This window comes from Setaria italica, chromosome V (genome assembly GCF_000263155.2).
Source record: "Setaria italica strain Yugu1 chromosome V, Setaria_italica_v2.0, whole genome shotgun sequence".
NCBI lineage: Eukaryota > Viridiplantae > Streptophyta > Magnoliopsida > Poales > Poaceae > Setaria > Setaria italica.
The window spans coordinates 24621593-24633477 of record NC_028454.1 but is presented as its reverse complement, the minus strand read 5'-3'; the positions used below and the strand labels follow the sequence as shown (position 1 = coordinate 24633477).

Genomic DNA, 11885 nt, shown 5'->3' with positions numbered 1-11885 from the left:
AGGCTGCCGGTGGCGGGGAGGTGGGGGCGGGCAGAGACGGCGATAGGCGGGAGGCTGCCGGCGGTGGGGAGGTGGGGGCGGGCGGAGACGGTGTTGGCGATGGTCGGGAGGCGGGGGCGGAGGTGGCCGATGGCGACGGCGGGAGGTGGGGGCCGGCCACGGGCGGTGGGGGTGGGCCGGCGGTGGGAGATGAGAGCTAGGTGACGGAGGCTGGGAGCGGATAGAGAGCCGACGGTGGGAGGTGAAAGAAATAGGAAGGGAAAATAGGAAAATGAAATAGGAAGGAAAAAAATAAATAGAAAAAAAGAAAAGAAAAAAGAAAGAGTATTAGTGGTATTTCATCTTATCATCTGATCATTTTAAACTATACGGAAAAATTGTTTTGACAAACGATTTTCAAAAAAGAGCTAGAGTCGGAGTGGAGCTAGATCGTCAGATCTTCCCTCGCGCCACTTACGCTAACCCTACCAATTTGTTCCGCCGATCGAGCGAGTCACAGCCCGCTGCACCTGCCACATGGGCGACGACTGCCGCCGTCGCCACGGCGCGGGCGACGGCGGCGTCGACCGCATCAGCGGCCTCCCCGACGACCTCCTGCGCCGCATCCTCCTCTGCCTCCGGTCCACCCGCGCCGCCGCGCGCACCAGCGTGCTCTCCCGCCGCTGGCGCCGCGTCTGGCCCCACATGCCCGACATCCGCCTCGGCACCTGCGACGACCCCCACCCGGGGGCGACGCGCCTGGACAGCGTCGACGCCGCCCTCGCCGCCTACGACGCCCCGGCCGCCCGGCGCCTCGACGTGGCCATGCACTGCCACGGACTCCGCGTCCGGGCGCGCCAAGTCGCCCCGTGGCTGCGCTTCGCCTCGGAGCGCCGCGTGGCCAAGCTCAACATCGAGCTGCCCTCCCAGACGAGGTTCTTGTTCGTTAGGCGGCGCAGGGCTGATGCTACGGAACTAGAGGAGGAGCTCGAGCTTCCCGTGTGGGATGAAGCGAAGAGGATCACGCTCACGCTCGAGCAACGGTGGAGGCTCCGGCGCCGTCCGGCCGGCGTGTTCACCGCGCTGACCGATCTGTATATAAGCCTCGCCACCATGGAAGCCAGAGAACTTGGCGACCTCGTGTCCTTGCAGTGCCCGCTCCTGAGGAACCTGTACCTCTTCGTCACGCTGGTTGCTGCGTCCAATGTCTCCATACGCTCCGATTCGCTCCGTTCCCTGCTGTTCCGCGTCGAGAACGCCCAGAGGCTAGAGGTCGTCGCCCCTAACCTGGAAGAACTGACCGTGTCTGACGCCACCGAGGCACATGTCTCTGCACCGAAGCTCAGCGAGGTAACTTGGTATGGTGACATCGCCTACGACCCTCGCCGCCACTGCATTGCTGATGCTGGCCGTCACCTCCGGCTGCTGGATCTGGGCTCAAAGTGCGTAGTCGCTTCCCTGTTGCAGCGATTCGATAAAGTTGATGTGTTGAAACTGACCCTGAACCTCTGCGATCAAACGGTGCGTTATTGGCGGTATCGATGAACTACTAGTTCCTCAGAAATGAATTGTTTTGCCTGCTGATCCTGTGATTACCTTTTTTGTCTGATCCTTGCAGCAAAGACAAGGATACACGAGTTTCGTGAATGAAACGACCAAGCTTCCCGAGTGCGAGACATTACGACTACGAGTGACATTAGGCGATTATTACCACAACTTAGCGTCAAGCATGTTGCATCTCTTGAGGAGCTGCAACAGTACTAGGAAGCTTTCCGTAAAAGTCGATTCTGGTCTTCCCATGCAGGTAATTTATATGCTTTTGAACGAGTCTCTTTAGTTTTAATGATTTGATTATTTGCTTGGTTGATTGCTAACTTTGGATTGTTATATGTGGATGGAGCGAGCTCCTAATCTCATGGGCGGATCCAGGATCACACGATAAGGGGGGTTCAATTTCCTCTTCTTCTTCCTCCCTCCTCTCTTTTCCTCCTTTTCTTCTTCCCCCTCTTCATCCATGACTACCATTGGGGGGGAGTGGGGTTGGAGCTATGACTACCGTTGGGGTGTGTGTGTGTGGAGGGGGGGGGGGTTGCAGCTCCACTGCTTCAGCCCCCCGGTGAATCTGCCCCTTCCTAATCTATTTCCTTTAGGTGGGGGTAGAGTTCCCCCTCTCCATCCATGACTACCATTGGGGGGGGGGGGGGCGGGGGGTGCAGCTCCACTGCTCCAATCCCACGGTGAATCCGCCTCTTCCTAATCTATTTCCTTTAGATGGGGGTAGAGTTTATGATTCCTTATTTAATATTTTATAAAAATATGACCTTACCCAGTAGACAACCTTCAATATTTGCGAAGATTTGTGACTTAGACAATACCTTCTTGTTTCATATAATGCTCCCTCTATTCCAAATCGTAGGTTATTTCGACTTTTCTAGGTTCATAGATATTATTGTGCACCTATACATACACTATATCTATATGCATCATAATATCTATGAATTAAAAAAAAGCTAAAACGACTTACAATTTCGAACGGAGGGAATAGTAGATTATGGTTCAGCCCCACAGTGGATCCGCCCTGCCTAATCTATTTCCTTTAGGTGGGGATAGAGCTTATGATTCCTTATTTAAAATTTTATAAAAATATGACCTTACCCAGTAAACAACCTTCAATATTTGCGAAGATTTGTGACTTAGACAATACCTTCTTTTTTCATATAATACTCCCTCTGTTCCAAATTGTAGCTCTGTTCCAAATTGTAGGTCATTTCGACTTTTCTAGATTCATAGATATTATTGTGCACCTACACATACACTATATCTAGATGCATAATAATATCTATGAACTAAAAAACTAAAACGACCTACAATTTTGAACCGATGGAGTAGTAGATTATGGTAGACTAATTACAAATGGAGGTGTGACCAAATTGGTGACATCGGGACCGCATTATTGACATCTAGAGCAGTAGAAGACCAGGAGACAAATTTGGTCTGGCTAGCAAAAGTTAATTTAGGCGGAGCTGACAGAGACAACGAAGCCATGACAATTAGGTGGTTCCGTGGGTTTACAGTACTAAGAGTAATGAAGACAGATCAACATGAAAGAACTGCTTGCCACAACTGGGATTGCTAGATAAGGATGAAAATAGAGTAGAAGGGATAGGAATTTGGGCGATTGGATGTTCCATTGTAATTATCGTCCTAGAAAAGTGATTTGTTTATGTGGGGAAACATAGTAGCTCGATAGGCAGAACCTCTTCATACAGAACTCTTCACATCTGTATGTGCTTTTCAGTTTTCATTAATATATATTGGATTTCTTAATTCCAGAGGTACTCTTGCCTGTTGTCTTGCCATTGTCGCTTACCAGAGAGTTGCAAGGCTGATGACATTACTCTTGACGCCCTTGAAGAGGCCAAAATCACTTTCATTAGAAGTTCCTATGAAGAAGTGCAGTTCGTGGAGCAGCTTGCCGGATGCCATGCACCAAGCCTGAAAAAATTAGTCATCAACTGTGAACGATGGAGCGATGGTCCACCCACCAAGGAGATACAAGAGAAGGTCTGCAGAATGTTTCTTCCAGATGTTGAAGTCAAATTCAATGTTACTTAGCACGAGACGGGTGTGTCTGTTTTGACCGAAAGCTTGTGACAATACTGTGTAATAATGGCCATCACTAGTTTTTGCATTCGTGCTCTTACCCGTTTGAATTATGAGGATTGTTCAGAAGCTTTTGAGGTTTACGTCAAATTTAGACTTTTTGCCATTCTGCGTCTGATATTCTCGACATTACAAGACGACATTGAATTGCATGAAGCCCAATATTATCGGAGACAACCAGACAAGTGTAATGCGTGGAACGTAGATCATGCATACCGCAAATAGAAGCAGCATCGGCACATTAGCCAAACCTTGTTATCAGATACTCCCTCCATCTCAAATTATTATTCGTTTTGACTTTTGTAGATGCATACCTTTTGATATGCATTTAGATATATATTATGTCTAAATACATAGCAAAATTTATATATCTAGAAAAGCCAAAACAAACAGTGACGGAAGAGGTATTAGCCAAAGATCAATGACCGTTTGAGGTCGAGCATCGTAACACCCCAAAAATTTAAAACAATTAAAAATGAGGACTTTTTAAATTTTTTCAAATGACTATAAAAGTCAACTCCTTTCCTCTCAACACTCAAAGGTCATTATAAATATTTATGTATAAACATATACTAATATGGGTGCATTTGAGTGCTTTATAGTTCTAGAAGTGATCTAAAACCCCAAACCCAACCTCCATTCAAATTTAAATTCAAAATCAAGTCAAAAACCTATTCAAACAAATGAAAAACGCTTATCCCTTAAATAGGCCGCCGACCCCCCTTTCTTCTCCTCCAGCCTAGCCAGCCCGGCTTGCTTCCTCCTCCCGCATGGCCTAACAGGACGTTAGGCCCGCGTACACCCAACGACGCGGCCCGGCTTGCCCGGTGCCATCGTCTTCCTCCTCCCTCCCTCCTCGTGTCGCCCGTCCATCCCCCTGGCGCGCGATGCCACCGCAGCGGATGCGCTCCCTCCGGCCACCTCTCTACCCAGGACCGCGCGCGCCGCAATGCCGTGCATCACCCATCCCCACTCCCCCTGTCAAAACACCCCCTCACAGCCTTGGCTCACCCCGCTTGCGCGCGTGATGCTGCGGCATGGCCGCGACGGCCACTGCCCTGATCTCCTACACCCCGGTCGGATTCCCTCCCCAACCGAGTGCGCCACGTTCGCCGACTCCTGGCGCACCCTCTGCCCCAAGTTCATCCCCGCGCGAGGCAGCTCCCTAGCCCTCCCCGTCCTCATCACCCGTGCCACGCGTCGCTAAGCCCCGCTGCGCCATTAACGTCCCTCCTGGCCGGATAAGCTCGGGAGAGATACTCTATGCCCCGCAACAGCTTCGACGAACTATAAATAGCTCACCCTGCCTCTCCTCACCTTCCGCCACTCCTCTTCCACCCTAATTACCCTCTCGCCGGACTTAGGAATGGCGCCACTCCGCCTCCACCCGCCGCCGCGCTCTATACCCTAGAGCCGGGCTGGGTCGAAGCCGAGGTCGATGCGCGGCCCTAGCCACCCGCCCCTGCATTACAGCGCTGCTCTGCCGGTTGCGCCCCGCGAGCTCCTCGCCGCCGCACTCCAATGATCCCTCCCGGCCGTCGTGCTACCCACACGCACGCTCAAGGTGCCATTCTGCTCGTATCCACGCCCTTTCTCGAGTCTTAAGCCCTCTCTAGCCCCTTCTTCCCTTTTGGCCGTGCCACCGTGCAACTCTGGCGAGCCGCGAGCTCACCGCCGGCCTAGCTCCGACGTCCATGTCACCCCCTATAGGTCCGCCATGACCCCAGCTATTCCACCGGCTACTCCCTGGCCTCGCCCGAAGCTCCACCCCAGTCCATGCGCCCACACACATGGTCCATAGCACAGTAGAGCACCGGTTCACCCCGCTAACCCTTTTGACTCGACCAGGCTCACAATTGAGCCAAAAACGTGAGTACACCCCGCAAAGTGCACACCAAAAGTTATTCCACCCAACTCTTTTATCCAAAAAAATCCACTAAAATTCTCAAAAATACTAGATAAATCCACAAACCTATTAGATCCATCCAATCTCTTGTTGCACTTCATTAAGATATTAAACCAAATAAAACCCCTTTCAGCCAATAAGAAAGCCCCATTAGTGTACACAAAAACCTCCCTTTCCTATTTCTTAGCTCCAAAAATACCCAATAAATTCTTAAAACTACTAGGAAATGTTCTAAGTACTACCATAAGCTCACATCCCAAAACTCACATCATATGAACCTAGAATGGAAAAACTACCCAAATAAATATATAGAAAACCTATTTCTTTTACTCTAGAAATCATATAGAAATTCCAAAATAAAACCTTAGAAGTTCTTAGAATATGCCTAGACCCCCAATTATAGAAACTATCCTCGAATCCTCCCTTAACCCATGTATCCACATATAGAAATCACGTGAAGCTTAAGAAAAACCCCATCAAATATAAGCAAAACCACATAGAACACGAAGCCACTTCACTTACACCCCTTAGAAACGTTCCACCCTATCACCAACCATTCCAAAACTCTCCCTTAGTAGATTTTGAATTGTTATTACTTGGTGATTGATTGTGTGATTGTTTCATTATTAGTGCCATAAGCCCTCTCCGAGAATACAATGCTTTAACTCGGAGCTAGACACTCACTTAAAGATTTGGATTATCATCCAACAAGCAAGGCAAGTCTTAACACCAACCCCTTGATCCTACTTTTTATCCCATATTTCATAATGCCAATAATATGAAGTTGCATGATTTGTAACTATTTTAAAATATAAGGATAAGGCATACCCATAAAATAAGCCTTCTATTCCCCACCAGAAAACATAGAAATAGACTTAATACTCAACACTCACTAGAATTAGATGGCTTAGGACCATATTTGCGCATCCAAACTATTGCTAGCGAAATGTACAAAAGTGTGAGTTTTCTACAAAGAGGATGTGATAAAAATGACTAGCAACAAACTATGAAGGATATAAGGTAAGGTGGATAGCCTTGTGGGAAGCTCCTATCCAAAGGCTTACCTTGGTCACCTAAGGACCGGTTCACTGAGTAAGTCTTTCCAGTATATATGTAACCATACGAGCCAAAATGTTACAGCCTTCAAGAGTACCCATTATGTGAGGACTTGATTCACACCCCGCCAAATAATCTAGTAAATCATTCCAAGGGGTCATGGTGGGCAACAGATAGACCTGAGAAGGACCTTCACTTAGTCCTAGATCTGGTCGGTATGAGTCATTGGTTAAGGTCTGGAGGACCTGTTGAAATAGAATATCATGATATGATGCATCTTACCCGGGATAATGTTCGAGAGCCGATGAGGAATGACTCTTGCTTAGATCCCAATGTTGTCCCTGGATGGAACAAGAGGATGTTGTCTAGAAACAGACGCCGGTGGGTACAAGTCTCGTAGGGTAGCACCAAAGGTCTTGGTATGGCTATCTGATCGTATGGATAAAGTGTAAAAGCTTTACAGAGTTAAACAATCTATTCAAATAGCCGAGGTTCTCGGTAAAGAACCCACATGCCCAAAGCTCTCCCTGATTAGTTTCACCATTTCTAAAAGAAGTAGAATGCAGGAAAGTAGATGCCTTAAGCAGGACCCCGACGATCGCTGCAAGTAAAACTTGGGAACTGGTAAGGGAGGTCTGATTCCCTCTCCAGGGCCAAAACAACAAATATTCTTAAAACTTATTTTTTTAGAAACATTCCAAACAGTGTAACACTTTGCATAAAATAGCCTTTCCGCAAATAAATCCTAGCATTCTCCGTGGACTCCATTGCATATCATTAACGTACAACGTTAAGATACTTGCTAAGTACTTCTAGCAAATATACTCAACTTTTCTTGTTTTGCAAGATCTACTAGAAGCTCTGTGTACCATCTATGTTTGCTGCTTGTTTGTTTCTTAAAAGGTGAGTTAGCACCACATTAATTCCCTCTATTTCTATTCTTCTACTTTGATAATCATTCCAATTAATGCTAGTGCTAGTTATTGATCCAGGGAATGGCACTGAGATGCATTAAGTGGGAACGCCCGAAGGGTGGTCCCCGCAAGCATCTCCAGTAGATTGCTCATGTCCCATTACCAAAATAGTTTCTCTCCCTCTCCAATAGTTGATTTTGCGTTTTTAGTGATCACCGCCGTAGTAGACTACCAAAAACCAATCTCCAATACATCCTAGCATGTGGGGTCCACAAGCAGAATTTTTTTGTTGTTTTTTCCTAGCCATGCGCCCCTCTCTCCCGCCCCAGCCATGCGCTCCCCTTTTCCTCCCCTGCACATGGCCTGACGGCGGTACCCTTCTCCTTTACCACCGCAGTCGCGCTCCCTCCCAACGGCGGCGCTTGCCCAACGGAACTCGCCGGCCATGCCCCTTTCCCACGCATTGGTTGTGCACCCCCTCTATCCTCCCCCGTGCAGGGCCAGACAGCGGCATCCATGCCACACCCTTCTCTAGCCCCCGCGCAAGCCATGCCCCTCCGGTGGTGGCGTTCGCTCGCTCCTCCTCCCTATGCTAACGTCTACCGACGTGCCCCCTCACCGAGGGTAGCCATCTCTCTCTCCCTCCCTCTCTCTCTCTCTCTCCGGGCAGGCTTGGGTGTCCAAGGATGGCAGACATTCCTCAACACGGCAGCGTCATGACCGAGCAATGGCACGCGGGCAGAGTGGACGTGTATCGTGTGCCAAAACCAACTGTTGATAGGAGAGAGGGGGTGGAGAGGCTGCTTCTCCCCTACATCAAGGGGAAAGGAGCTGAGGTTTTTGCAATTGCCAAAAAGATTTTGGTTGGGGAAAAGATTGTAGTCTGTTGGAGCTCTCTTTCATCTCCAAAATCTCCTAAATGTGCTAAAGATGCTCTAAGAATGACTGCGTTTACTGTTTTACTGCAGTTGTATTTTTCTAAATCCATAAGCTTTACAATGTGAATCAGACGTGTATTTGTAAACGATCTGGAATTGAATTAAGCAGACGTAATCACGTTGCCTCATCTCGTGCGCGTTGCTGGATTTGAGGATCGACATCCACCCATCTTCTAGCAGCACCCGGCCGGAGAAACTTGACCCCCAAAGAAGGTAGATTTTTTTTTCGCAAAAACTAACGAATAATCCGTGTTGCAATTTGATGGACCACGTGATCGTATATATGTGCCCGCATTCCATGGCTATTCACTTGGTTCTGGGTCAAGATTTTCGGTTGCAGCCACGGGCTGACCAGCGAAGGAAAGCAACGTACCACGCGTTCTCCTAGAAATCCGATCCGAAGGCGATAAGCATGGGCGTGGTGGCAGGCTTCCGTTTGTCCGCAGGAGCTTTGCACTCTCAAGAATTTGCACCGGCCAGCCGGTCCTGCATCGTAGAAGGCAGGTCACCCAAGAGAGCATCTCCACAACACTTGGTTAGAGTAGGAACAGTGTTGACAGTGATGCTGCCTGCGTGATCAATATCCTCGCTCCGGCTCGTGGTCACATTGCTAATAAACAGGATGGGAGTAATTGATTAGGACCAGGCTAGTACAATCCTGCCTTGATTAGTGCAAGACCTTCGTGTTTGCATGGTTTGCTTGTATTGGGTTGGTCGTTTTTTAGTGCCGGTGTTGCTTTGAGTGCGATCGCCTTTTCTTATATTCTTTTCTTTTTGTTGCGGTGAGTTTAACTCTATCTCCTGTTCTCCAAGCTGGACACCCCCTCCAACGGCCTTCTGAAATTCATGAGCTCACCATTTGAGCAAGGCCACTGTTTATCGACTTGGTGGTATGCCAAGATCATTCGCAAAACTATAAACTGAAAAATGTATAGTCATCTATAATTCCGGGCCCGTGTGTGGTCGCAGCTGCTCAACGCGCCGAAGCGCAAGCCATATATAAACAGTGTCCTGTCAAATGGCTTTGGTGTAAGTGAGCACTCAACTGGGCTGGAAAAATTGCTGAACGACGAACATCGATGTGGATTGGACCGGATATACGTATACACTGGATAGCCGACTCTGGGAATCCAACAGGATCGTCAGAAAGACTCAAGTGTTGATGAATGGGTTGTATGTTGTAGGGAGCGCGTAAACACTTCTGTCCTATCTCACTACCGAATAGCAACAATGGATTATTCAACCGTGCTTGTTAGCTGAGTATTGACGTATAGATCAGGAGAGGCAGCAAAGGTTTTATGTCCGGTTTATTGGTCATATTGCCATTAAACATAGGGCATCCCTATATGCCGATGACTTGGTCGTGTTTCTATCTCCTGTGGAACAAAGATCTCAGGCTGATTCGAGCATTCTAGAGTGCTTTGAGGGGTCTCCGGATTGGCGACGAATATGTCAAAGTGCCATCTTACGCCCATTCAATGTGACGAGTCACACTTGCAGCTAGCACTGCTCATGTTCCCATGTAAAGTGGCGGAGTTCCCAGTTCAATACCTAGGGATACCGCTCTCGATACATAGGCTGCGGAAAGCACACATACAACCTTTTGTGGACAAAGTCGCTGACAAATTACCAATTCGGCAAGCATGTTTGGTTAACTCTGGAGGTCGCATGACTCTAACACAAGGTAAATCTTACGTCGATTATGACGTACTTCTCGATGTCGCTCACTCTACCTAGCTGGGCAATCAAAGTAATTGATAAATTATATATGCCGAGGTTTCTTGTGGAAGGGGTCGGCGGTAGTTTTCGGGGTCATTGCTTTGTCACTTGGCCTATAGTTTGTAGCCCTACTAAAATGGGAGGGATAGGCATCATTGACCTTAGGGTCACGGGATGGACTCTTCGCCTAAGGTGGTCCTAGCTTAGTCGATCCGACCCTAATAGGACGTGGATAGACCTTCTTGTAGCTCATGACAAAGAGGTGGTTGCTTTGTTCGAGGCCTCCATATTGATCGACGTAGGTGATGGACAATCCACCTTATTCTAGTCGGACAGATGGATCAATGGATGCTCAATTAAGGACGTAGCCCTGGATCTCTACCAAGCGGTGTTGTAAATCCAGAACCATGAAGGATGCCATGATGGGTCGTAAATGGGTTAGAGATTTAAAAGGCGCTCTCACGTTACAAGTCATTGTCCAATACCCCCACTTGTGGGACCATCTTCAGGAGGTACACCTAAACCCAGAAGCCCCTGACTGTTCCATGTGGAAATGGTCGACGGATAGAGCTTACTCGGCAAAATGTACATATAAAGCATTCTTCCACGGTCGTACCTATCTATCGGGTGGGAAAACAATTTGGAAAGCCCGAGCACCTCTAAAATGCATATTCTTCTTTTGGTTGGCAGTTTATAAACGCTGTTGGACATCATACCCTTTGTTCCGACATGATCAGCCAAACTACGGTAATTGTGCACTATGTGCATAAGAAGTAGAAACGATCGATCACCTATTGCTAGATTGTGATTTTAGCAGGAAATGTTGGTTTAAGCTGCTACATACCTCTGGAAACCAGGCCCTCACACCTAACATATGTGATGAGCTCTTGGAGCGGTGACTACAAGGTCGTAAGTGGTTATATAAAGCAATCCTTAAATGATTTGATTCCTTGATTATGCTTACAATTTGGAAGATTTGGTTGGAATGGAACAACAAAGTTTTCAATGGAAAGGCATCGCCGGTATCAATGGTACTAAGTGACATCATCGTAGAAGGAAGATGTTGGAGCGCAAGCAGGATGGTGGATTGTCGTTTTTCTTTAGTTCCCATGGCTACTTTTATTGTTTCTTTAGTGCTAAGTCGTTTTTTTCTTTTTTTTCTTTGTAATGGATGTTTGTGTTGTAAGTAAGAGGTCATAGGGTCCTTTGTACAAACTCTTGCTTCTTCTTGATGAAACACTTGGTCAGGTAAGTTCTTGAAAAAAATGTCCGATTTATTAAGCATGACATTAGGAACAATAACGGGGGAGGAACATGCAACCTTGCCAAAAGCACCTTCAATGTTTTGCCCGATCACTATGTTAGGTATTCTAATCCTTCGAATTTGGATATTTCATTACATGTAATTCATAACAAAGTTCCTGCTTCTAAAAGTAAAATCCTGACCAGTGCAGCGCAGCGGAATCAAAGGATGTGGCAGCGCATCGTAGAATAAAGCAGCAGCGCCTATAGTTAGATTTTAGAGCGACGATTGTATGCGAAAGGAAATCCAGACTAGATTTTGTTCCGAGCTGCCGTTTAGTTGTTGCCCACCAGACCACGACCATTCCAACCCGCCGCCTTCTAGAGGCCGCCTGGATGTTGCTGTCTACCTTTACTGCGCAAGCACAAATTTTGTCTTTATTAACTTTTGCACCCAAAACTACAGAG

The 11885-nt window shown here is 47.6% G+C and overlaps 1 protein-coding gene across 2 annotated transcripts; it reads left to right on the top strand.

Annotated features, from left to right (window-relative positions):
- The first annotated feature begins 657 nt into the window (after positions 1–657).
- Positions 658–3711, top strand: LOC101785009. 2 transcript variants are annotated; one of them, XM_022827213.1, is made up of 3 exons: positions 658–1500; positions 1598–1783; positions 3353–3628. In XM_022827213.1, exons 1-3 carry the CDS (start codon positions 685–687, stop codon positions 3476–3478), a joined length of 1128 nt encoding a protein of 375 aa, XP_022682948.1. In that variant the 5' UTR covers positions 658–684; the 3' UTR covers positions 3479–3628. The 2 variants fall into 2 exon arrangements, with proteins under 2 accessions (XP_022682948.1, XP_022682947.1); XM_022827212.1 differs by having other exon boundaries at positions 669–1500; positions 3313–3711.
- The last annotated feature ends 8174 nt before the right edge of the window (positions 3712–11885 follow it).

Coding starts and splice junctions, on each gene's coding strand:
- LOC101785009 (XM_022827212.1), top strand. CDS start 685: ATGCCCGACATCCGCCTCGGCACCTGCGACGACCCCCACCCGGGGGCG. Junction 1,501..1,597: donor TGAACCTCTGCGATCAAACG/GTGCGTTATTGG, acceptor TGATCCTTGCAG/CAAAGACAAGGATACACGAG. Junction 1,784..3,312: donor ATTCTGGTCTTCCCATGCAG/GTAATTTATATG, acceptor TCTTAATTCCAG/AGGTACTCTTGCCTGTTGTC.